This window comes from Phacochoerus africanus, chromosome 8, assembly GCF_016906955.1.
Source record: "Phacochoerus africanus isolate WHEZ1 chromosome 8, ROS_Pafr_v1, whole genome shotgun sequence".
Classification (NCBI taxonomy): Eukaryota; Metazoa; Chordata; class Mammalia; order Artiodactyla; family Suidae; genus Phacochoerus; species Phacochoerus africanus.
Genome location: NC_062551.1, coordinates 80,395,331 through 80,421,901, shown reverse-complemented (window position 1 = coordinate 80,421,901; position 26,571 = coordinate 80,395,331). Strand labels below are relative to the sequence as shown.

General features: G+C 51.6%; 1 protein-coding gene across 3 annotated transcripts in view; it reads right to left on the bottom strand.

Moving 5' to 3' along the window:
* Positions 1 to 845: 845 nt before the first annotated feature.
* The window catches only part of EPHB2 (EPH receptor B2), a 194,859-nt gene continuing 169,133 nt past the window's right edge, over positions 846 to 26,571 (bottom strand). The window contains exons 7-16 of one of the 3 annotated variants that reach the window (XM_047792387.1): positions 23,777 to 23,939; positions 21,045 to 21,153; positions 18,390 to 18,457; positions 9,133 to 9,255; positions 8,331 to 8,578; positions 7,293 to 7,508; positions 6,292 to 6,441; positions 4,803 to 4,996; positions 3,222 to 3,377; positions 846 to 2,700 (exon numbers count right to left, since the gene is read on the bottom strand). In XM_047792387.1, coding sequence (XP_047648343.1) covers positions 2,592 to 2,700; positions 3,222 to 3,377; positions 4,803 to 4,996; positions 6,292 to 6,441; positions 7,293 to 7,508; positions 8,331 to 8,578; positions 9,133 to 9,255; positions 18,390 to 18,457; positions 21,045 to 21,153; positions 23,777 to 23,939 — 1,536 coding nt within the window. In that variant the 3' untranslated portion in view covers positions 846 to 2,591. The remainder of the gene's footprint in view (positions 2,701 to 3,221; positions 3,378 to 4,802; positions 4,997 to 6,291; positions 6,442 to 7,292; positions 7,509 to 8,330; positions 8,579 to 9,132; positions 9,256 to 18,389; positions 18,458 to 21,044; positions 21,154 to 23,776; positions 23,940 to 26,571) is intronic. The other 2 variants (XM_047792388.1, XM_047792389.1) reach the window with 2 other exon arrangements.

Sequence of the window (26,571 nt, the reverse complement as noted above, 5' to 3'; positions counted from 1 at the left end):
TGTGTGTGGGGGGGGGCGGGGGCAGGCTGGGGAGATGGTTAATCTACAGAGCATCAGAGCAGCTCCCTCCAGAAGGTGACCTTGTGAGCCGGGACAGCTGCCATCCGTGTTGGGCATCTTTGGGGCACAAAGGGCAGCTGGCTGGGCCAAGGCCGGCCAGTTCATGGGAAACGAGCCAAAGCCTTCCTGGTGGCTCGCTCTGCTGTTCCCCCTGGGGGCCCATTCTCCCTTCTAATCCCTTCCTTCCCTTTGCCTCTCAGGCTCTGAGAACAGGTGAGTGACAGACGACAGGCTGGTCCGTGCTGGATGCTTGCTTTGAATGAGGGGCCTTTGGTTGGCCACCTGCGGCCCACGTCTTTCTCACTGGTCAGTCTCCAGTGGACAAAGGGAAGGCTCCTGAGATGCAGCGTTCCTGGCTCCCCCTCCCCAGCCTCCTCCTTCCACATGAGGAATTTTGATTGTATGTGAGTAGAAGCCTGTCTGCTCGAAGAGTTGCCCAGGTTCAGGTGCAATATCTGTGGCTTTGACCGAGGGTTGGTGGGTTCTCCCTCATGCACTGCTGTCTACTCCCTGCTCCTGCTGCACCCTGGAGTGGCTTACCCTGATTTGCAGGGCATCAGACTCCAAGTTCTAAGCCACTTCCAACTCACTTCTTTCGTTGCCTGTGCTTTTGACAAGCTAGAGCCAGAAGGGCCACATGGACCATTGGAGTTCTCCATGTATTTTCTTAGCCCCGGGCCTTCTAGAACCCTGAGGAAGGAAGGGCCCCTTAGAAGAGCATCATGGGTCACTTGACATGTCCCAGGCGTGCCAGGGTCCCTCTTGGAACTTACAGAGAACCGGGGTCATTTTCTAACTAAAGCATTTATTTCCATTCAGTTCACTAACCGATTGTTCCGCTCAGGTGCCCGTGTTTGCTCTCAGGAGAGAGGCTGTGGCCAGACCTCCTTGGCTGATGGGTCTCCCATGGCCACGACCTTCAGACCTGGGCAAAGGTCTAATGGAGGGGAGAAGGTGGGAGAGAAGTCACACGCTTTCTCCCCAGTGGGGGGAAGGTGCACACCTGCATGTGGTCTGAGGGGGACGCTCTGGAGGGCTGGCACATCACAGTGAATGATCCGGGTGCTGGCCTCTGATGCCGCCCAGGCTGGGCTCTCAGAGATGAAACTGGGTTGTGGCCATCTGAGGCCACTCTGGAACCTCGAAGGGGCCTATTTCCCCGGAAAGTACTGGAGACACTGGGACAGGAGAGAGAAGTGGGCCAAGACTTCTGGCCCTACAGCCTCTACTCCCCTCTCAATCCGTTGCTTTCAAAAACAGTCCTGGGGTGGGGTGCTCCTCCACCTCGGCCCCCACCCTCCGCCCAAATCTCCCTCAGTCTCTGAATGGCCCAGATGGCCCCCTGGCCATTGGCTTTGGTGGGGCCTGGCAGCAGGTGGGAACGCTATGCAGAGGGGAGGGAAGGTGTCAATGAAAACCATATAAAAAATCCAGAAATGTGCATATAAAATCTCGCCCTTGGTGTATTGCCTAAGTCAGTAAGCAGAAAGCACCTTCTTCCTGGAGAAGGATCAGGTCCTCAAAAGGTAGGAAATGTCAAAGTGTCACTTCATTGTCATAAAAAAAAAAAAAACCCAACAAACCCCCCAAACCAAATCCACCCCTGACCAAAATACTCCCGAGTCCACGAATTGCTGTAAACAAACCCAGATGCAGGAGCAATCCTTCTCAGTGGCAGTCGTAGCTGATGGCAGTCACTGCCGCATCAGTCCTCCAGGTGGGGGCTGGCGGGAGTGGGCGCCCAGCGGGGCCGGGGCCGCTGTGCACGTGACATGGACGTGGAGCTGCAGACCGGGGCGGGGGTTGGGGGGCTGGCCATCCTCAGGAAGGCTGACCTTTCTGGCGTCCCCAACCCAGGAGGACAGAAGTTCTTTTTCAGCCCCAGGAGCTGACAGGAGAAGCAGGTCTCTTTCATTGGAGTTTCTAAAATATTCTCCAAAGACGGAAAAATTCTTCTGTTTGCCCAGTGGCAGCGGGATTGGATTTTCCCAGAGTGGTTCCCAGGGGCGGCTGCCCGTCTGCCCGCCCGTCCGCCTGGCACGTGGCTATTGAGCGAGGCCTGGAAGAGTAACTCCCGGGACGGGAGAGCAGGGTGGCCCCTGTCTCTTCCCTTCACATTTGTTTTCCTGAAAGTGTTTCTTGGCTCCGGCCAGGTCACCTTCCCAGAGGGAGTTGGAGAGAAATTGCTTTTGATCTCCGAGTGGACAAATCACATGGATCGCCCAAGCCCTTTTTTTTCCCCCCAGAACAAGGATCACTTTCCTTATGAGAATCCTCTTTAAAAAATATTCCTTGTATTTCCCGCCCCCTCCCAGGATCTATATTCTTTTGTCCCCATTCCCTTTTTTTCCCATCATCTGAGTGGCACATGTTCTTGGTGACGTCTCGTGGCTGGAGCGCTGCTGGGTTCTTCCTGTTGCCTGTGGCCTCCTGGCAGGTGGCTGACCCTGCGGTGGCCAGAGAACCAGGGCCGGCATGTGGGGCGGAGGGGGCGGGGCCTGGAGGAAGAGGTGAGCCGAGGCCCGTGAACGTCAAACCTCCACAGACTGGATCTGGTTCATCTGTGCCCGCATCACCTGGATACTGTTCAGGATTTTTTTCTGGTGACCAGCCAAGGTGACTCCAACCCGGAGAATGTCCCTTTGGGAGAGAAGCGCGTGTGTTAGGGAAATGTGGGGGTGGAGGGGCTCTGTCCGGGTAGAGCTGCCCCGGCTGCTCCAGGGGTTTCCTGCTGGAGAAACCAAGGCAGGGGGTGGAGGCCTTGGAGGAGGGGGCGGGTGTGTGGAGCCAGAGTGAGTGAAAGGGGAGGATGGAGCACGGGATCGTGAGTCAGGGCACCTGGGTGCACCTGTCTCCTCTGCTGTGGGGGAGGGAAAGGGCACCTGCGTTTACTAAATACCCACTCACGGGTCTTCCTGCCATGTCCCAGTTTACAGAAGAAAACCAGGGCTGAGGAAGGCTCTGTGATTTGCCCAACGTCACAGCTAGCGGGTGGCAGGAGGCCCAGGGGTAGACCTGAACGTGACTCCGTGTTGGCCATCATGCCCCTCAGTCCCCCGCATCCCTGCTGGGACACTATTTCTCACTCTCCAGAGCCCCCCACTTGGCAGGATGGGTGGGGTGGGGGGCTAATGATGGTGGGTAGAGGGCTGGGCACTTACTCCATCATCATCTGTGACACAACGTCGAAGGAGGTGAAGCCGGCGTTGGCGAAGCTCTCCTTGTACTGCCCCATCTTGATGGCCTCCAGCCACTCATCCACCGTGTTAAAGCTGGTGTAGTCAGGGATCGTGCGGTCCAGCAGCGGCAGGTTGATTCTGGGGGTGGGGTGGGCAACAGGGACAGTCAGGGCATGGGCTGACCTGGGCATGAGCCTGGGCCCACTTGCAGGTGGCATGTACCTGCAAGGATGCATCCATCTGTGTGAAGGCAGGTGAGTGTCTATATATGTGAGTATTTCTAGGTGAGAGTGGGGGTGAGCTTGTACCCACAGGGATGTGCACAGGTATGTGTGTGAGTATGCAAGAGCGAGTGTGTGTGCATGACTCAAAGCTGGGGCTCCCTGGAAAGTCGAGGGAACCCTCTACGGGGACTGCTGAGAGGCTGGACCTCAGTGGTGAGGCGGGAGACACTTCTCCATGCTTCTTACTTTGAGGAGGGATTTCAACCGTGCTGATTATTGGCTGAATCCTCCCCAGTGCTGCTCTGTCGTCTCTACCCTGGCTGTGCTACAGGAAGCTGATCATGTGGACTGTGTCTCCAAAGTCCAAACAAAGCTGGTGGCGCTAATGGCAGTGACTTCCTGGTAGGGATGGCGTGAAGCGACCCTCATGAGGCTAAAATCTTTGCATGGTTTTTACCTGGAGAATCGGGAGTGGCTGGTGTAGGGTCATGGTGAAGAGCGAGAGGCCCTCAGAACTTGGCTGGAGAAGGACTTGGGCCCAGAGAGTCTCTGGACACAGTCAGCCCTGGACCATGAGGACATGTGGCCGGACGCCCCTCAGAAACCCTGTGTGATCGAGAGTCCTGAAGAGGAAGAGGGTGCAGGGCCAGGACTGGGGCCTGTCGCAGCCGCCCCAGCAAGGCAGTGGTGGCTGCAGGCCTGACTGAGGGCGCCCCAGGCCCTCTGGGAGAAGGGAAGCCTTGGGATCCCAGGAACTAAGGCACGTTCAGCGGAGCCAGACTCTCTGATGCGAGGGTGGCTACCCTGGTGTGGGGTCATGTGTGCGTGTGCGGTATGCACTTCTGAATGTGTGTGCTTATTAGGTGCTTATGGATGTGTGTCAGTGCAAGAGCCGGAGTGTTGGGTGTGCCTATGTGTGTGAGACTGTGTGAGCATAAGCATGAGCATCTGTGCCCAGTTGTGGGTGCATCTACGGGTGTGTGTGTATGTGTGTGTGAGCATGGCCACATGGAGAAGGATGCAGATGCAAGTCAGAGGGTCCAGGTCTAAGTGTGAGGGAGGTAACTGAATGATGAGTAGGTCTATTCACCAAGATTCTAATGATTTCCCTTAAGGGTGGTCCTCTCTGATCATGCTTTGAAAGATGCTTCCTCTTCTGCTACCCAGATTGGGCTTCCTTCTCCTCTTCAGGACTGTCTGTGTCCTGCACTCTGTACTCCAGGGCAGGTGGTCTCCCAACAAACACTGGTGCTGTCCTTCCATCCCAACTCAGCCACACTGGGAGGGGGCGGGGCCAGGGCAGAGCTGGGAGGAGGGGAAGGGCAGGGCGGGACTGTACCCAGAAGAGAGGGGCGCCATGGCTTTGAGGCTGTTGGGGTTGCGGATCATCTTGTCCAGCGTGTTGACGATCTGGCCGAACTTGGGCCGGTGGTTGCGGTCCTTCTGCCAGCAGTCCAGCATGAGCTGGTGCAGGGCGCTTGGGCAGTCCATGGGTGGTGGCAGCCGATAGTCCTGCTCTATGGCGTTGATTACCTGGGGACAGGACAGGGGCAGAGTGGGGTTGGGTGGGTGAGGTAAGAGCATCTGCCCTCTGGCTTGGCCCATCTTGGCTTCAGTACATTGCAGGACAGACCTATCTGGTTGCCATGGCAACTGTCTCCACTTCCTGGAGGCAGCCCCAGGATGTGCCTCACCTGGCTTCCCACCATCCGTGGCCTCAGCCTGACCTGGCAGCTGGGTGCCTGCACCCCACCACCCAGCACCCCAAGATACTCTCTACCAGACTGACCCTACTGTGAGCAACCCTACCTGGCTCCTCTGTCAGCGACAGGAGCCTAAACACCTCTCCAAACTGCTGCCACCAGGGCCAAATTCATCTTCCCCACTTTGACTGTGGGTCACCTTCCCTGCTCAAGCTTCTCAAATATTCCCTGTTTTTGGAGTTCCCGTTGTGGCTCAGGGGTTAACAACCCCGAATGGCATCCATGAGGACGAGGGTTCGAGCTCTGGCCTTTGCTCAGTGGGTTAAGGATCTGGCATTGCCGTGAGCTGTGGTGTAGGTCATACACACAGCTCGGATCTCCTGTTGCTGTGGCTCTGGCTTAGGCTGGTGGCTACAGCTCTGATTGCACCCCTAGCCTGGGAACCTCCATATGCCATGGGTGTGCCCATAAAAAGACAAAAAGACCAAAAAAAAAAAAAATCCCCTGTTCTGCACTGTGGCAAATCAGAAATCCTTGGGTTGACCTTAAAGCACCCCATTATTGAGCCTCATTAGTCTTTCTGGCCAACTTTCCTCTCCACTGCTCCCCAACATGACCCCTCATCAACCCCCCTCTGGGCCTTTGCACAGTTCTTTCCATCGAAAGCTCTCCTGTCTCCACGTCCCACTACTGTCTGAATCCTGCCTGCCTGGAAAGACCCCCTGGCTGGTCTTGCCTGCAGTGCCCTTGCCCGAATACCTGTGGTGTGTGACACCTGCCTTCTCTTTGGTACCTGATACATAGCACCTGATAACTACATCTGGTTCCCAGAATAATTATCTTGGCTCCCACATGGATAGATACAGACTCATTCAGGGTTGGCCACAATGTGAATACATCCTGAATATTTGCCACGTTGTGGCTGGGTAGGCCTTGCCTACTTCTGACCCCTAGAGAGTCTATGGTCCTGGACAGATGTGGGGGTGGGGCTGGGGGTTGCCCTGGCCCAGGATCTTGGAGCCCTTGCTCCCACCTGCCCTGGGGTGGGTAAATGGCCAGGAGTTCTGGATCCTCCCCTCCCGGCTGGCTGACCAGGGGGGCTCTGCCCAGCCCTTGGAGACTTACATCCTGGTTGGTCATGTCCCAGTAGGGCCGCTCCCCATAGGACATCACCTCCCACATGACGATACCATAGCTCCAGACATCACTGGCCGAGGTGAACTTCCGGTACTGGATGGCTTCTGGGGCCGTCCAGCGGATGGGGATCTTCCCACCCTGGGGAACAGAATGAGGAAGGTTAATGAGTGGGAGGCTGACCTGAATGGCCTCTGCTCGCCAGGCTCCCCACCCTATGCTGTGTGCTGCACGGTCCCACAAAGCGCCTTACTGTTTCCCTAGACTCACCTTGCTGCTCCAGACCTCCGGGCATTTGCACATGCCATTCCCTCTGCACGAAGTGCCTTCTCGCACCCCGCCATCTGGTAACCTCCGCCTCACCCTTGAAGTCCTTCTGAAAATCTTGCCCTGAGTCCCAGAGAGTTGCTCACGCTCCGACTCCAACTGTGCCCCATCCGCTCCATCCAGGGGCCGCTTCTCATACAGACCAGCACTCCTCACGTGCCTCTTGCCTGGCTCTACTTGAACTATCTCGGAGCCCTCTGAAGCCTCTTCCTTTCTGTCTAAAACCCTTCAACCACTCCGAGAGCTTTCAGGAGAGAGTCCCGAGCCTGGGCATTCTAGGGCCTCCAAGACCTGGCTCAGCCTTCCTCTCAGCGTTGTGCTCACCACCCTCCCCAACAGCCGGCGGTCCAGTCACACCTTCCCAGGAGAATATGGCATCTGACAAACTTACTGGCACTTGGCATTCAGCTCACCTATCACTACCTCTAGCAAGCCTTCCTCTGCCCCCCCAGGCGGGTGTGTAACTCATAGCCCGGTCACTCCGTGCTGCTCTGCACATCTGGGTCCCCATGAGCCTGGGAGCTCCAAGAGGGCAGACAATGTACTTTATGTCTTTAGGTCTCCAGGGCCCAGCGCAAAGCTTGGCATGAGCAGGGCTCGGTGAAAACATACTGTGGGGAGAGGTGGTGGCCCTGCGACTCCAATGTTCCCTGGCTCCATCTTACCAGGGCGCTGGTGTAGGTGGGGTCTGAGGTATCGTCCTCCAGAAAGCGTGAGAGCCCAAAGTCAGACACCTTGCAGACCAGGTTGCTGTTGACAAGGATGTTGCGGGCAGCCAGGTCACGGTGGACGTAGTTCATATCTGCCAGGTACTTCATGCCAGCTGCGATGCCCCGGAGCATGCCCACCAGCTGGATGACTGTAAACTGCCCATCATTTTGCTTTGGGAGAAGTAGAGGCAACACAGAGTAAATGGAAGTGCATGAGTGAGATCTCTGGAGCCTTCTTACGATGGGACACCACAACAGGACTCTGCCACCCTGCCTGGGCTCCCTGTGGGAAGACTCGATCCTTAGGGACCTTAGAGGGGCCCAAGAAAGGCCAGTTTCAGGACAGTGGAGAGAACATGGGCTTTGAAGCAGACACAGCTGGTTTGATTCTGGATTGCCCCTTGTAGGCTGTGCAGCTTTGGGCATGTGACCTAACCTCTCTGAGTCTTTTTTCTCATCTATATGTTAAATGTGGGTAAGTTAACGCCCACCTTCTAGGGCTGTTAGAGTTCAACAAGAAGGTGCACAGAAGGTGCCTGGCACATACTAGGTGCTTAAGAAATATTTGTTAAATAGCAGCTAGTCTAGTGGCATACTTCTGATTCCGAGTCAGTGCTCTTTGTCTCGCTGGTTGACTGTGATCTCTCAGGGGGCCTAGGACCCTGTCTCAACCATCTCAGCGACCTTGGGACTCTACTTCTCTTGGAGCCTCAGTTTTCTCTTGTGCCTAATGAGGAGGCCAGCTAAGAACCTGGATGGCAAGAGCTTGATTTCAGGTGGTACACCAACTCTGACCAACAGCTCATGGGTTAAGAAGGAGTCTGAGATGGTTTCTGTGTCCAGGGGGAGCGAGTCTGTGCGTAAGAGAATGGAAAGTGGTGACAAGCAAGCCGTTCCTGACCTAGATCTCTCCCCAAACCCTTTCAGGCTCTGAGAGTATGAAGCCTTGTCAGCCACCCCCTTTCCCGCCCCATCTCTCCTGGCTTCCCCTACCCGGAGGAAGGAGTCCAGGGAGCCATTCTCCATGAACTCAGTGATGATCATCACAGGTGTGCTCTTGGTGACCACGCCCTCCAGGTGGATGACATTGGGGTGGTCGAACTGGCCCATGATGGAGGCCTCGCTCAGAAAGTCCCGGCGCTGCTTCTCAGTATAGCCCGACTTGAGTGTCTTGATGGCTACGAAGATCTCTCTCTTGCCTGGCAGCTTCAGGTGGCCACTGCATACCTCACCAAACTCCCCTGGGACAGACACACCAAAAGAGGCACGATGTCACCAGGTGCAAGTGCCACCTCCCTGTTCCCTGTCGCCTCTGCTCCTGGCCCATAGGAGCTTCTCCTCCTCAATGGTCAACTCATCCTCTCAGACACAGAGCCCCTGTGGATACTGGAGGGGCCCAGAAAAGTCCCAGCCATCTTCGGGAGTAAGAGTAAACCCTTCGTGGCCATCCCTTATTTGGCTGGGTGAGGGGTGGGATGTAGGGGAACCCGGGGAGATGGAGCGAGGGACCTGGGATGAATGGCAGGAAGGACAAAGCACTAGATGGAGGCCAGAGAATTGGGTTCCAGACTTAGCTCAATCTCTGCACAGTGTGCAAGCTCCTTCCAGCCCCATGCCTCAGTTTCCTCATCTGTCAATGAGGTGGGTTTACTAGGCGATCTCTGGGGGCCCTTCCACCTTGGGCATTCTGGACCTTCAGGCCTTGGAGGGCCCTCTGAGGCTCCGCCCTCCATCCTGCCCTCTGCCCCAGGAGTACACTGAGGCCACAGTGCCTGGGAGGGTACCGGCCACCTACCTGCTCCGATCACCTGCTCAATTTTGACACAGGAGATGTCAATTTCCTTGGCAAACTCCCGCACTGCCTCATTAGGGTCCTCATAGGTGAAAGGGTCGATGTAGATCTTCATGCCCGGGGTCACTGGGAGAGAAGACCAGGCTTGGTCACACGCACTGACTCAAGTCATGTGGACAGACGGAAAAGTGAGAGCCAGTCCCTCCCTGGAGGGAAATCTACTCCTACGTGGCCCCCCTAAGAACTGAGTAACCCCCTGAAAGTTACTTGACCTCTCGGGGTCTCAGTACGCAGGTGGACACTGATCCTGAGTAAGGGCGAGGGGGACAGAGAGGTCAGCAGAGAGAGCAGAGAGATTGGGTTTTTTGTTCTGACTCTACGTGATTCCTAAGGGCTTCCTGGAGCAGCTAAAAGACTGTCAGGATTGAGTAACAGTGTCTGTTTTGGGGCAAAGAGGATAGATAGGCTTGTCATTCTTGTGATAAAGAATCTGAGGAGCAAAGCAGGGAAAAGGAAGTCAAGAAGGAAGAAAGAACTGGGACAAAAATACAGAAAGAGCAGGCCACCAGCTGTGTTCTTGGGCTTTGCTTTTCAAGGCCTCACCCACGCCTCCTCTCCCCTCAGGAGACATCCTGCTGCCTCAGCCTTCCCAGGCACTGGAGGGACTGCCTGGCCAGGGTCTGCGTACCCACGGCTCCTGGGCCTGCCTCCCAGGTCCCCCACTAGCCAAGTCTTAAACTTTTCTCCATCTCAGATTCCCTGATGATCAGCATGAGGCTGGACACAGCCCATATGAATTTGACTCCTGACCTGAGGTGGCTTTTTATTTTCTGAGGCAGAAAAGAAGATCGGAACTTGGATGCTAAAGACCCAACTCTGACCCCATCACTGAGTCAGCAAAAGGCTTTGAAGGAAGGGAAAGATGATCCGTCCCTCATTCCCCCACCCTGATAACTAGTCTTCCACTTCTCAGACCCTCTGGCCCTCTCTCAGCTCCCTCTGTTCCCCAGCTCCCTGCCCACATGCTCCCCCTGCTCCAGGAGCTGGGACTGTGGAAGCAGCAGCTCAGGGAGGCAGGAGCTGGAGTCTCTGGGCCATAACAAGACTTGACCAGCCAGTGAGTGGAGCCACAACACTGCTTAGCTGTGTGACCTTGGACAGGTTAGTTGACCACTCTCAGCCTCTAATGCAGACATTCCAGCCATCTAAGAGTTGGAGCCTCTAACACAGGGCTTGGCACAATGGCCTACTGCCTGTTTTGTGATAAGGTGTCATAAATAAAGTTTTATTGGGACACAGCCACACACCTTCCTTTGCGTGTGGTTGCTTTCCTGCTGCAGTGGCTGAGTTGAGCAGTTACAACAGAGACTTTAAGGCATACAAAGCCTAAAATATTTTTACCGTCCCACCCTTTAGAGAAAAGCTGGCTAACTGCTGCTCTAACACATTAGTTTTATTTTGGATTATTTGTGTGGGTGTCTGTCTAGCCCTTTAGGTCAGAGTTTTCTTAATTTGGGTTTGTGAACCACTTGGCAGTCCCAGGATGGGTTTGGTGGGGCTGCTGAAATGGAATGCATTTATTATTGTTACTGCCTCTTTGAGTAAGAAAAATAACTTATGCTCCTTTTAAATAGTTTAAGGAAGTTCCCATTGTGGCGCTGCAGAAACCAATGCAGCTAGTATCCATGAGGATGTGGATTCAACTCCTGGCCTCGTTAGTGGGTTAAGGATCCGGTGTTGCCGTGAGCTGTGGCATACATCACAGAAGCAGGCTCAGATCCCGCGTTGCTGTGGCTATGGTGTAGGCCAGTAGCTGTAGTTCCGATTCGACCCCTACCCTGGGAACTTCCATATTCCATGGGTGTGGCCCTAAAAGGCCAAAAAAAAAAAAAGAAAGAAAAAAAAGTTTAAGGATCATGTAAGTAACTTTTACTTGTTGAAAGTAGAAAGTTAAAGTTCTCCAAAGTCTGTCCCCAAGTATAGAGTTTTTTCTGGATTTTTCTATCTTGCAAATTTTTTTTTTTTTTTTTTTTTTTTGCTTTTTAGGGCCATACCCACAGCATATGGAGGTTCTTAGGCTACGGGTCTAATCGGAGCTGTAGCCGCCAGCCTACACCATAGCCATGGCAACGCCAGATCTGAGCCACGTCTGCGACTTACACCACAGCTCACGGCAATTCCAGATCCTTAATCTTAACCTACTGAGTGAGGCTAGGGATTGAACCCACAACCTCATGGTTCCTAGTCGGATCCGTTTCTGCTGAGCCATGATGGGAACTCTTCTTATAATTTTTTTTACACACACGCATGTATATTTGTGTTTCTATGGCCATAGGATCAGACTCAGAGGTGCCTGAGACCCCCGAAGAGGTTAAGAACCACCATCTTAGCTGTGGAAGCCTGGGAGGAGGGGGGCAGTGCATGTTTTCCTCATTCCTCCCTCCCTGGCACACTGCACACAATAGACACTCGGTGTCTGTAGAATCAGATGACAGAATCCAGGTGCTGGAGGTAGAGGATGAAGAGCACTTGCCACTTACTGAGCCCTTCATCTTTGCCCAGCAGTATGCTGGGCTCTTGATATGCATCTCATCCCCTCCACTCAACACCTCTTAGAGAAGAATCATTATTCTTTTTTTTTTTTTTTGGCTGCACCTGTGGAAGTTCCCAAGCCAGGGGTTGAACCTGTGTTGCTACAGTGACAGTGTCAGATCATTAACCTGCTGCACCACAAGGGAACTCCCAGGGATTATTATTCTTATTTCTCTTGTGAGAAAACTATAGCTCAGAGAGGCTAAGTAATCTACCCAAGGCCACAGAGCCAGCAAATGGCACAGCAGGATTTGAACCCAGGTCCATCAGAATTTAGCCAACGGCCAGGGCTCTTTTAAAAACTTAATTAATTTTTTATTTTTGCTTTTTAGGGCTGCACCTGTGGCATATGGAGGTTCCCAGGCTAGGGGTCTAATCCAAGCTACAGCTGCTGGCCTACACCACAGCCACAGCAACACCAATCCAAGCTGCATCTGCGAACTACACCACAGCTCATGGCAACACCGGATCCTTAACCCACTGAGCGAGGCCAGGGATTGAACCCGAAACCTCATGGTTTTTTTTTTTTCCCCACTATACAGCAAGGGGATCAAGTTATCCTTACATGTATACATTACATTTTTTTTCCCCTAAAACCTCATGGTTTTTAGTTGGATTTGTTTCCACTGAGCCACGATGGAGACTCTTTTTTTTTTTTTTTTTTTTTTTTTTAATGGCTGCACCTGCAGCATATGGAAGTTCCCAGGCCAGGGATCGAATCCAAACCACAGCAGTGACCTACCCCATAGCTGTGGCAATGCCAGATCCTTAACCCCCTGTGCCATGGCAGGAACTCCCAGGCCAGTGCTCTTAATCACGCTGCTCACTGCCTCCTGGAGGAAATTCACCCAGATCTGGTCCATGCCTCCTCCTCTTGGAGTATTCAGCCATAACGACTCCCTCCCCAAGTCAGCCTTCCATAGAGTCTGGGCACCAGGTCCCTGGAGATGCTCCTTTTTTTGCCCAGACTCAGTGCCTGGCCTGTGGTTCTTGGTGACTGACTTTCCGCCTCCCTCCTGACAGAACTGAGGGGAAGCCCTTTCTGTGGGGCCAACTGGGAAGGGAGGATGGGAATGGGTCAGCTCAGGGAGTTAAAAGAGAAGCACGGCAGGAGCTCAAAGCCTGTGTGGGTGCTGCTCACAGGTCAGATGCTGTCCCCAAGCCTTGGCCAGGTGTGTTAGTCAGGGGGGCTCTCTCTTGCTTATAGGACAAAGTGCCTTTAGCATTCTGAGTGCTCCATGATGGACCCCACTTACTGCTCCCTGCTCCTCTATATGCCAGCACAAGGAATTATTTACCCAGAGATCCCAGACACACCTCATAATTTCTTGCCTCCATGCTTTTGTTTATTTATTTATTTTAGGGCTGCACCCAAGGCATATGGAATTTCCCAGGCTAGGGGTCGAATTGGAGCTGCAGCTGCCAGCCTACACCATAGCCACAGCAACACAGGATCCAAGCCATGTCTGCAACCTACACCACAGCTCATGGCAACATTGGATCCTTAACCCACTGATCGAGGCCAGGGATAAACCCACATTCTTATGGATACTAGTCGGGTTCATTACTGCTGAGCCACAATGGGAACTCCCACCTCCATGCATTTGTTCATGTGGTTCCTTCCACCTGTAACACCTTTATCTTCCTTGCTGTGTTCAGATCAAAAGCCACCTCCTCTGTGAAGCCTGCCTGGATTAGCATCAGTGGATTCCGATGCTTTCTCCTCAGGTTCCTGCCACCCTGTCTCCACACCCACTCCTGTGGCACTGATGCCTGCATGGCTCTTCTACCTGGTATCAGGGCTCCCAGATTCACAGGCCTACAGCCTCCTGCCATCCTTTCTGGAACACTCTCTTGTCTGTGAGGGCTTGTTTTATGTGCTCTCCCCCAAGGGGGCAGAGGCCATGCCTGTCTCATTCTTGCTAAATCCCAGGACCTGGCACATAGAGGGTGCCCGGTAAATGCTTACCAAAGGAATGGTAGGGCTCTGCTTACTAACACGTCTTCTTCTCCCTCCACCTTTGGGGCCATAAACACCTTTAAGAATTTGATGAAAGCAATGAATCTGCCCCTTGGAAAGGTAATCACGTGTGTGCACCTGTCCATAGTCAAAATCCATATAATTTTGGAATGTTCCCAGGTCCTTGAAGCTCATGGAAATCCGTGAACCCCAAGTTACGAGCCCTTGTTTGAGAATGTTCTCTCTGGAGTATAAGTGTAGGCGGCATACAGTAGATGCTTAATAAATGCTTTCGGAATGTGCGGCTCTGAGCTTTGCCATCCCCGCTTCAGTGACCCTTTGGTTTCACCTCACCATTACTAACACTGTGGGCTCACAGTTTAGCGTGGATTCACCACTCAGCAGACCCTGGTCTAGGCACGTTACAGGTATCAACCCAATTACGCCTCCCTGACAATGTTCCTAGATAAATACTGTTATTAGGCTGAGCCCTATGAAATTCAGTATTTGATTGTTCCCAGCGATAAAAGTGGCAGTGTCATTTGGTCCATGCTAATATTATCCCTCTTTTTTGGATGAAGAAACTGTGGTGTAAGAAAGGTTAGATGACCTGTCCAAGGGGACATGGACATGGTTAATAAGTGGTGGAAGTAGTTTAAATCCAGGTCATCTGGCTAGAGAGTCTACACTTATAACTACTAGGCTACCGGTTTCTTCTGGGTGCTTCCCCAACTGTCTCTTGGAGTAGAATGTGAGCCTCTGGGACCAGAGCCTTGCACAAGGCCTGGTTCCCAGAAGGGGCATTTGCTGAACTGAAGTTGGATAGGGACCTCTGCGGCAGGAGTCTTCAGAAAATGCGGAGCTACTGTTTGAAAGATTTAGGACTGTCAGGGTCACCAACTGCCATCCTGAAGTCACATGAGAAATTCAGGATGAGGGAAGAGGAAGCAGGCATCCAGAGACCTGGGTTTGAATTCTGCATCTGCCAGTAATAATGGTCACAGATAAGCTGCCCTGTGAGTTTGAATTCAGGATCCGCCACTGTATTGATCCAGCTGTGTGTCTGTGGGCAAGTCACTTAACCTCTCTGAATGCATTTTTTTTTTCAGCTACAAAATGGAGATAATAGATCAGTCAATCCCCTACCTCATATGCAGCCTGCAAAGACTAAATGAGAATCTTTTCAGGGGCTTAGTACAATATTTAGCAAATAGAAAGCAATGAATAATTGTTAACTGTTCTAAAGAAGAATTGGCTATTATTAAATATTATTATTACAAAGCATTTTAATATCCATTAATTCATCTCATCCTCACAATTCTGTGAACGAAGTATGATTTCTGCTGCTTCCCATAGAAAGATACCAAGGGAGTTCCCGTCGTGGCGCAGCAGGTTCGATTCCTGGCCTTCTCACTCAGTGGGTTCAAGGATCTGGTGTTGCTGTGAGCTGTGGTATAGGTCGTAGATGCGGCTTGGGTCCTGTGTTGCTGTGGCATAGGCCAGCAGCTGTAGCTCTGATTGGACCCCTACCCTGGGAACCTCCATATGCTGCGGGTGTGGCCCTAAAAACCAAAAAAAAAAAAAAAGATATCAAGGCTCATCCAGGTTTGATGGCTTCCACAAGGTCCCCCAGCTGGCCAGTAACAGAGTAAGGTTGAAAAACTGACTGAGTCCTTCTGGTTCCACACCCAGGCACCAGAGACCTCCTCGGTACTCATTCAGCACCTGCTAAACAACTGAAAAGTGACTCGAGAGTGACTTTGAGCCCATCACACACAGACCTGGGTCTCAGCTTCCTCCTCTGTTCCAGCCACACAGGGCTGCTAGTGGATAAGTGATCACAGGGCTGGTGGTGTTTTGAGGGGAAAAAAAAAAAAACCTGCTCAGATACAGAGCAGGAGCTTGGGCCTGAGCATGTGTTGATCTGTGAACAACATGTTCTCTATTCTGGGGTCTATTTTTAAAATACATCCCTGCTGTCACCTGTTTCCTTGTAGCTGACTCACACTCTAAATAGTGATGCTCTCAAATGGCTCCAGGTGACAGAGTGTGCGAGCCTGTCGTGTTCTAGCCCAGAAGATTACAGGTAGCACAGCGTGGCTGACTGAGAGTGTGCCCTCTGGAGCTGGACACCCTGGGTTCGTACCCCAGCTTTCACCCTGCGCAGCTGCGGGACCTCTCTGTGCCCCCGTTTCCTCACCCTCAAAGTGGGAAATTATATGGATGAAATGCATAAATACATGTTAAGCATTAAAACGATTCTTGGCACACAGACCACAATACATTTAGCTACATCTACCATCAGGATTTTACTACTTGGGGAAGAGGATGAGGTGGTAGAATTCATGGCTTTTATTTTTAACATACAGGTGGATTTTTATTTCAGTGGAGTTAAATTTGTCCACCTTCGTCTTATGGTGCTCCCATTGCTTTTATGTTGAGAGAGTGCTTTTCCAGCCACATATCAGTTAAATAACTACCCAAATTGTCTTCTGGAAATTTTAATGGTTTAATTATTTTTACGTCTTATGTCTAAAATGATTTTTAAGAGCAGGAAATTTTACTTCAAGTTGAGTCTTTTTTTTTTTTTTTGGTCTTTTTGTCTTTTTGTCTTTTTGTCTTCATATACCCATGGCATATGAAGGTTCCCAGGCTAGGGGTTGGTTGAATCAGAGCCGTAGCCATCGACCTATGCCAGAGCCACATCAATGCCGGATCCAAGCTGCATCTGCAACCTACACCACAGCTCATGGCAACGCCAGATCCTTAACCCACTGAGCTAGGCCAGGGATCAAACCCACAACCTCATGGTTCCTAGTCGGGTTCGTTAACCACTGAGCCACAACGGGAACTCCTCAAGTTAAGTCTTACCCAGAGGCTAAATACCTAGAACTCCTGGATTCTGCTCTTTCTTTCTTTTCGGCCACGCCCACAGCATGTGGACATTCCCAGGTCAGGGATCGAACTTGCACCACAGCAGCAACCCAAGCTGCTGCATTGACAATGCTGGATCCTTAACCCGCTGCACCACAAGAGAACTCCGACCCTGCCCTTTCTTGCATCGCCATAGCCAACCTTGCAGGAAACTGAGTGGCTCTACTTTCAAAGGATGTCAGAATCTAACCACTTCCCACCAGCTCCTCCTCTGCTACCCTGGTCCAGCCACCATCATATCTTCCCTGGATTATTCCAACAGCCACCTCCCTGTCCCTGCTCCGTCCTTGCCTGGCGTAGTCCAGCCCCTTCAGTCCACTCTCCACATGGCAGCCAGAAATCCCATGAAAACGGTAACTCAGAGCACATCAGGTTTTTTTTGCTCAGACCCTTCTAGAGGCTCCTCATTTCACTCAGGATAAAAACCATGGCTTTGCTATGGTTGACAAGAATCTGCATGTTGTGGCCCCTTGTACCTCCAGCTCCTGCCCCCTCACTGCTCCAGTCACTCTGGCCTCCTGGCTGTTCCTGAACCTGCCAGCACGCTCTGGCCTCAGGGCCTTTGCACTGGCTGTTCCCTCTGCCTGGGAGCCTCTTCCTTCAGGTTCTACACAGCTCCCTTCCCCAGCTCCTCTGTTCCTTTGTTCAAAGGAAACCACCTCGATGAGGCCAGCCCCTTCTCCTTGATCTAAAAACAGTCCTGACCCCTGCAGTGCTCAGATCACACTGTTCTACTTTGCTTTTTTCCACGGCGCTTTCATCTTCTGATACACCATACGCTTTACTCACTTATTGCGTGTGTTTCTAAAAAAACCCCTGACCCTCCCACTAGAATTAAATTCCACCTGGGCAGGGACATTTGGTGTGTTGACTTGTGTGTCCCCAGCACTTAGAGCAGTGCCTGGCATACATAAGGGGCCAACAATAAATATGTGACAAATGGAGGGATGCTGATGACCCCTCCTCACCCAGTGGCTATATGAGAGCCCTAGGGTACCCCACTGAGTGCAGTCTGAGAACCTCTATTGGGCCTATTTGGAATTCCTGTTTGCTAAGTGAGCTGGAGTGAGGACCCATATCTACTGTCACCACATGACCTTGGGTCTGCCAGGGTCTGATGGAGAGGAATCTATGCTCCGCCCCCTGGAGGGGACATCTGCTCTGGGTGGGTTTGGCCCACGCACCACCGGCCTGGCCTGTGGTAGGACAGGACAGTGAGGGAAGTAGAGGCAGTGGGTGGGGGAAGTGGCAACAGAAGTCACTGGGGAGGCACAGCAGGGGAACTCCCGCCTCCTTTCTGCTACCTCCCAGGCCAGAGCCTGGGGTTCTCAGCATCTTATTCAGCTCACATATATATTCTGCAAATCTGTGTCTAGTGCCTGCTCTGTGCTGGGCAGTGTGCTGGTGTCAGGGAGGCAGTGGTGAACTTCAGACACAATTTCAGGTCCCTCGGTGCCCCCGCTATAAGGGTGCCGAGACAAGGACACCACCATCACAATGCAGCCAGGTGGGGGCGCTGTGCAAGCACAGACCCCTAACTCCAGGGTGGGGTGGGCGTCAGGGAAGGCTTCTCAAGAGGGGTCTGGATATGCTGAGGCCTGAGGGAGAGTGAGGGTTACCCAGTGAAGAGAAAGGGACATTGCCCCGGGCAGAGGGAACAGCAGGACATTGAGTCTGACTGCAGCAAGGGAGAAGGCGGAGGAACAGGCTGAGAAGTAGCTGGGGAGCTGAGAGGGAAGGGTCCCGGGTGCCGGCCCCGCTGGGGAGTACGTACTGTGGCCGCTGGTGTAGTGCTGCAGCTTGTCCGTGTACTCAGAGTCAGCACGCTCAAACCCCCGTCTTCTGGAACAAGAGCAAAGGGCTGGAGCCACCCGGAGGCACCCAGGGCACTGGGAGCCACAAGGTGGGTGATAGGGAGGGGGTGGGGAGGCCCTTGAAACCATCCCCTTGCCAGAGGGCTCTCTCCCTGCCCCTGGACAGGCACCCTCTCTGGCCCCGCCCGTCCCGTCCCACCTCTTCTGCTTCAAACCCAGGCTCACTATTTCCCCTGTCCCCTCTCAAGTCAAGCCCCTTTCTTTTCTTTGGCTTTTTTTTTTTTTTCCTATTTTAAGGCCACGCTCAGCACATGGAGGTTCCCAGGCTAGGGTGGAGTCGGAGCTACAGCTGCTGGCCTACACCACAGCCACAGCAACTCGGAATCCGGGCCGCATCTGTGACCTACATCACAGCTCACAGCAATGCTGAATCTTTAACCCACTGAGCGAAGCCAAGGATTGAACCACAACCTGGTCGGGTTCATTAACAGCTGAACCATGAAGAGAACTCTTGGGCTTTTAAATTTTTATTTATTTATTTATTTATTTATGTTAAGTATAGTTCATTTCTTTTTCTTTTTTTGCCAAGGATTGAACCACAACCTGGTCGGGTTCATTAACAGCTGAGCCATGAAGAGAACTCCTCTCGGGCTTTTAAGTTGTTATTTATTTATTTATTTATTTATGTTAAGTATAGTTCATTTCTTTTTCTTTCTTTTCTTTCTTTCTTTTTCTTTTTCTTTTTTTTTTGTATGGCTGCATCCATGGCATGTGAAAATTCCCAGGCTAGGACTTGAATTGGAGCTGCAGCCCCAACATGGTAATGCAGTATCTGAGCCACATCTATGCCACAGCAGGTAACAAGGACGGATCCTTAACCCACTGAGTGAGGCCAGGGATTGAACCGCATCCTCACAGACACTATGTCGGGTTCTTAACCCACTGAGCCATATCAGGAACTTCTTTTTAAAAAAATAGTTTTTGGAATTCCCGTCGTGGCTCAGTGGTTAACAAATCCAACTAGGAACCATGAGGTTGCAGGTTCGATCCCAGGCCTTACTCAGTGGGCGTAGGATCCAGTGTTGCCGTGAGCCGTGGTGTAGGTTGCAGATGTGGCTCAGATCCCACGTTGCTGTGGCTCTGGTGTAGGCCGGCAGCAATGGCTCTGATTAGACTCCTACTGGGAACCTCCATATGCCATGGGTGCGGCCCTAGAAAAAACAAAATAAAAAATAGTAATTTTTATTTATTTATTTTCCTTTTTTGGCCACCCGAGGTATATGGAGTTCTTGGGCCAGATTCTCAGATCCAAGCCACAACTGCAGCCTACACCAGATCCTTTAACCCACTGTGCCGCCTGGGGATGGAACCTGAGTCCTAATGCTGCAGAGACACATCAATTCTGTTGTGCCACAGTGGGAACTTAGTTCATTTTTTAAAAATAATTTTTGGAGTTCCCGTCGTGGCGCAGTGGTTAACGAATTCAACTAGGAACCATGAGGTTGCGGGTTCAGTCCCTGCCCTTGCTCAGTGGGTTAACAATCTGGCGTTGCCGTGAGCTGTGGTGTAGGTTGCAGACGCGGCTCGGATCCCGCGTTGCTGTGGCTCTGGCGTAGGCCGGTGGCTACAGCTCCGATTCAACCCCTAGCCTGGGAACCTCCATATGCCGCGGGAGCGGCCCAAGAAATAGCAACAACAACAACAGACAAAAAAAAAATAAATAAAATAAAAAATAATTTTTTAAAGGCCCCTTTCAAAGAGCAAAGTTTTCTCTCCCTCTGGCCCCAAAACCCAGGGGCTTCTGTTCATCTGACCTATGACCTACTCTGTTGTAGAGTGGGGAGCTGTTTAAGGAGGAAGGAAAGGTCCACCTTTTTTTTTGTGTGTGTGTGGGTGTCTTTTCTAGGGCCACACCCACGGCATACGGAGGTTCCCAGGCTAGGGGTTGAATTGGAGCTATAGCTGCCGGCCTACACCACAGCCACAGCAACGCTGGATCCTCAACCCACTGAGCGAGGCCAGGGATCGAACCTGCAACCTCATGGTTCCTAGTCAGATTCATTAACCACTGAGCCACGATGGGAACTCCTGGATGGTCTGTCTTTGCATTATACCCGGCAGACGTCTGGGAATCAGTCCCACGGCCTGCCTCTGCACAGGCTGTGCCAGCTGCTGGGGATGCCCTTTCCTCTACCTCTCTGTCTCTGTCCTTTTTCCTTCTTTCCAGCCACCTTGGCCAGGGGGCTTACTGGAGTCCCTCAGCCTGCTTGTGGCCCTGTTCATGAAGGGGGCCCTGCGAGAGCGGAAAGTGGGCAGACCTGCACTCCCTCTCCCCCATCCCCTAGCCACTGGCATCCTGCAGTCTTGCTCACCCACTGTTCTGAGATGTCCCTTCATGCTGAAGCATGAGTGTCTCAGTGTGCCACCTTCTCGAACAGTGGACTTGCCCAGGGCAACCTAGCCCAAAGGAGGCTGTTTAGAAGATGGGGAGGCCACTCATGGTTCTCAGACCTCTCCGGCCTCCTCTGTTCACAAACACGGTTCAGGAATGGCAGAATGGATGGACAGCCCTCTTGGACAGCCAGGCCTGGACCAGGTCAGGGGACACCACCCACCTGTTACACACGATGGCGATAACAACCACAGCGATGAGGAAGACCAGGCCAGCCGCCGAGGAGCCGATGATGAGTGGCAGCTTCTCCTGGATGCTTGTCTGGTACTCGGCTGCGGAGAAAGCACAGTGCAGTGTTCTCAGCCTGGCTCTGGGGGACATAAGCCACTGCATCTCCACTGCACAGGGTCTAGGGATCCCTAGGCTGTGTTCCATTCCTGACGGAGCATTTGTTGTGCTCAGGTGAACTGGCTGCCACTCCCTCACAAGTAACCTTAGACAAGTCCAGGAACTGCCCCAAGCCTCAATTTTCGCATCTATAAAATGGGCATAACGAGTTCCTGTCGTGGTGCAGCAAAAACAAATCTGACTAGGAGCCATAAGTTTGTGGGTTCGATCCCTGGCCTCACTCAGTGGGTTAAGGATCCGGTGTTGCTGTGAGCTATGGTGTAGGTTGTAGACGTGGCTCGGATCTGGCATTGCTGTGGCTGTGGTGTAGGCCGGCAGCTATAACTCTGATTAGATCCCTAGCCTGGGAACTTCCATATGCCATGGGTGCAGCCCTCAAAAGACAAAAAAAAAAAAAAAAAAAAAAAGGCATAATAATACCAAACTTCTCAATGTTGATATGAGAATCAATAAGAGTAATAAGCTGACACATATACAAAGGCAGTTAAAAGCACAGACTGAAGCCAAACTCCCTGGGTTTGAGTCTCAGTGGTGCCACTTACTATCTGTGGCTTACCTCTTGTGGCTCAGTTTTCTCATCTGTAAAATGGGGAGAATAGTAGTTCCCATCTCATAGGGTTTCTGTGTAATGCACTTAGAATAGCTTGAAGCACACAGTGAGCACTCAGCAAGTATTAACTCTTACTGTTTTTAAGTGTCAGTCATGGCGCTAAGTACCTGTGTGATTCTCAGAACAGTCCTATGATGCACTGCCTGTAATCACCCCATTTAATAGATCAGCAAACTGAGGCTTAGCAAAACTGTGACTTGTCTAAGGTCACACAGTTAGTAAGTGGCCAAGGCCAGCATTTATTTTTTTATTTTTTTTGTCTTTTTGCTATTTCTTTGGGCCGCTCCTGCGGCATATATGGAGGTTCCCAGGCTAGGGGTCGAATCGGAGCTGTAGCCGCCGGCCTACGCCAATGCCACAGCAACTCGGGATCCAAGCCGCTTCTGCAACCTACACCACAGCTCACAGCAACGCCGGATCGTTAACCCACTGAGCAAGGGCAGGGACCGAACCCGCAACCTCATGGTTCCTAGTTGGATTCGTTAACCACTGCGCCACGACGGGAACTCCCAAGGCCAGCATTTAAACCCATGTCTGTTTGACCCAAGGCCATGGGCTTAAATGAGATAATGTGTAAAATGCATTATCTCATTTTACATTGGTCTGACTCTTAGAAGCCAGTAGGTACATTCTCACTGCCATCAACATCTTCATTGTTTAAAATTTTATTATTACTAATTTTTGTTGCCTGCATGACCTGACGGAAGCTAGTTGAAGTCAGGGACTAGGTAACTTCTGGGTCCTCAGCACCATTATGTACTTGTTGAATTAATAAAGATCTTAGGACAGTCCCCTAGTTCCTAGGTCAGTGACACTCAACGTACAAGAGGGCCTAGAGAGGTGAAGAACGCTGGCCGTGAGGAAGAGGGATTTTACAGAGGAGCTGAGTACTGGGAGAGATGGGGGAGTTATAAGAGAGGATTTCTGTGATAAGACAAGGATTCAGGGGTCCAAGAGCCTCTGAGATTAGGCAAAGGTTGATGTCCATGCAGACCTCAGGGGTTGAAGCAGATGCTAAGAAGGGCTGCTGGAGTCTGGTCTTAAATATTCTTCCCTGGAGTTTGGCTGGTTGGGGAAAGGGTCCCCAGGTTTACAGCAATGACAGCTATGACCTTAACTACCATTTGGTGAGCCCTAACTATGTGAGACCTAGTCCTAGCCTGTGCTAGGTCCTTTACATTTCTCCCCAGTCCTTGCATTAGTTTGATGATGATGATGATAATGAGATAGTTGTTACTGTCCCCATTTATAGATGAGAAAACTAAGGCTCAGAGAGGTAAGATGAGTTGGTTAGGGCCACACAGCTAGAGCTAAATCAGCACTTATAACTTCCATCTGTCAGGCATCAGAGCCCATATTCTTTAAATATGCTGCTTCTCAAAGATTATGAGAGCAGGAAGGGTGCTTAGGGACCATGTGGCCCCAGACTCAGAGACTCATAGCACAAGGGCTACAACCTACCATTTGCTTGCCCAGGGCAGACATTACTAATCAATCCCAGCACTTCTCCCTGCTGAGCTCAGGCATGGCTTCAGAATTCTTCTCAATCCAAATGCAAGTCATTCGAGTTGTGTATGGATAAAACCTGCTCCCTCAGGTTGACTATGACACTTTCACTTTATAGTTGAGAAAAATTGGATCTGGGAATGGTGTAGCTTGCTCAGAATGGCTCTGCAAGTTAGGCTGTGCTCCTAAGAGTCCTGGGAAAGGACATGATGGTAATGGCCCATATCCCTTCTGGGCCACAGAAACAGTGCTTCTGTATATGGTTGTGCAGTCTGTACAGTGCACAAAGGTTCTCACCCAGGAGAGAAGGAGGGAGAATTGACATCTACAAGATGGGGGGGATGCCTTTTCTAATTTGCACAAAGGCACTTTATAGGAATGTTCTGTTTGTAGAGTCCACACCCTCCTCCTGCCTCCTTGACCCTGCTTACCTTCTGTCATGGTCTGGAAGTACATCTTGCCACTGTAGCGCCCGTAGCCCGCCACGGTGCGTGCCCGCACCTGGAAGACATAGATGGCGCCGGCTTTGAGGCCCTGCACAGTGACTGTGTTGGTGGGGCTTTTTATGGCTGTGGCGTTGTACTCACTCAGCTCCTGCCGAGGAACAGAGAAAACAGTTAGTGAGGTGGTTGTCCAGAGTCCACCGAGCACTCCTGCCACTTGGGGCAGGTGTGCCTACTGGACAGACATCTGAGGCTCCAAATTCTTCACTCCCTCCTGTAATGGAATCACACACCCAAACCCTTTGCATATGGTTTTGCAACACTTCCCATGAAAGAAGGCAGAGTACATTTCTTTGCCTTGTGGATGCTGAATTTGGCCACGTGACTTGCTTTGGCTGTTGGAATATTCTAGAGAGCATGATGCAAGTAGAGGCTTTTACATGTGCTTGTTGATTTGACCTAGTTTCTTGTACTTCTGCCATCTGCCAAGGGGAGGCTTAACCTGGGTAATAGCTGGTTCCAGAATGAGAAACATGTGGAGAAGACCTTGACTTAATTTCTAGGCTGAAACAGCACCACCTCAGTTGACCTACAGGCACAAACCTATAAGCAAGAAAAATGGCCACTTGTAAGCCATTGGACTGTTGGACTTGTTTGTTCTGCAGCATCATCTCAGCAACAGCTGACTAATACACATATACTGAGTGGGCACTGTGTGCACACCCTGAGGAGTAGACAGATTCTTAGAGACCACAGAGAGAGGGCCCACTTTACTCACCTCTGTCCCCCTTCCCTGCCCCATGCCTCTATGGATTAAGTGGAAGAAGCCCCTTTCAATCTCAGCACATTTGAGTGAGGTAAGAATTAAGGGCCAGAGGGGAAAATGATGCTCAAAGTGACAGAAATCAGTTGGTGGCTGCTTTGGGACACAAAATCAGGCTCCTGCATGAAGCCACCTCTACTATCCATGGCTTAGGGTACCCAGGACCTAGTGTTCCCTCCTCAATGCCAGTTCTGACCTGAGCACTGCCCAGGGTGGCTTGAAGAGTCTGAGGCAAGACAGAGATCCAGCTGATGCAGTGGAGAAGTGCTTGAGTTGATGCAGATGTTTCCCAGCCTACATGGTGCTCATTTGAGCACCTGTTGGCTATGCAGCAAACCTTCCCCAAATGCCCTCTTTGCACTAGGCCCTGGGTTGGGCACTAGGGACCCATAGCGGGTAAAGTACAAGCCCTGGCCTCCTTGGAGAGCCCAGTTTAGAAAAGCAAATCGTGTGGAGATCTTAACCTTTGAGGATCATGAACCACTGTGAGAAACTGATGAAAAGCAATGAACCCTTATGCAGAAAATGCACACCTGATTGTACATGTTAATCATGGTCATGTCCAGGTACCCAGAGACCTTGAAAACTCATGAAACAAATTCAGTGTGACCAGTGTTATTACAGATAAGAATTGTCACTACCGTTCTATTATGTAATTGCACAATGACATTGCAATAATGTAATTACAATTTGTTACACTGTAGAGGTTAAGATCGCAACCTGGAGCCAGACTTTCTGGGTTCAAACCCTAACTTAGTACCTTTGTGACCTTGGGCAAGTTCCTTAACTTCTCTCTGCCTCTTTTCCTTCATCCCTAAAATGGGGATAATAATAATCATAGGTGACCTGGCCTGGATGGGGGATATCCGATGATGTCAAGGAAAGCTCCCTGGAGAGTAGGGGAAACTGGAATGGAATCTTACATAATTTTTTTTTTCCCTTTTAGGGCCACACTTGCAGCATATGGAGGTTCCCAGGCTAGGGGTCTAATTGGAGCTGCAGCTGCCGGCCTACGCCACAGCCACAGAAAGGCAGGATCTGAGCCGCGTCTGCAACCTGCAGCACAGCTCACGGCAACGCCAGATCCTGAACCCACTGAGCGAGGCCAGGGATCAAACCTGCAACCTCTTGGTTCCTAGTCGGATTCATTTCTGCTGAGCCACGATGGGAACTCCTGGAATGGAATCTTCAAGAACAAATAGAAGTCACCCAGGCAAAGAAGGGGGAGGGTGTTTCTGAGAAGGAGCAACAGGTGCAAAGGCAAGGAGGTGAGAAGGAGCTTGGGATGTGGGGGCAGCAGCCTAGAGAAAGTCTTGAGCCAGCAGATAGGAGCCAGATCGCTCGACCCCTCCTTCAGGAAGCCACTTTGACCTCCTAGCCAGATGTGCCTCCCTGCTCTCTGTGCCTTGGAGCATTTGCTGTTGGTGCCACAGGTGGGGGTTTCTGCTATGTCCCATCATCCTGGGCCCTGCCTTGACTGTAAACTCCAGAGGGACGGGGCTGTGTTTTGCACAAAGCACAGGGCCTGCATGCAGAGGCTTTTCCCAATGATCACAAAGTGAAGCCGGTACTCCTTAGCCTGGCATTCCAGACTCTCTGTGACCCGGCTTTTGCCATTCTCTTCTGCCACATCCCCAGGGTCCTGTAGGCTCCAGCTATAAGCAGCTGCTTCCCCTTTCCCTGGTAGAGGTGTCAGATTTAGAAAAACAAAACAAAACAGAATCGGAGTTCCCATCATGGCTCAAGAAAGGAATCTGACTAGCATCCATGAGGACACAGGTTTGATCCCCGGCCTCACTCAGTGGGTTAAGGATCCAGCGTTGCTATGAGCTGTGGTGTAGGTTGCAGACGCAGCTATGGATCCTATGTTGTTGTGGCTGTGGCTTAGGCCTGCAGCTACAGCTCCAATTTGACCCCTAGCCTGGGAATCTCCATATGTCACAAGTGTGACTCTAAAGAG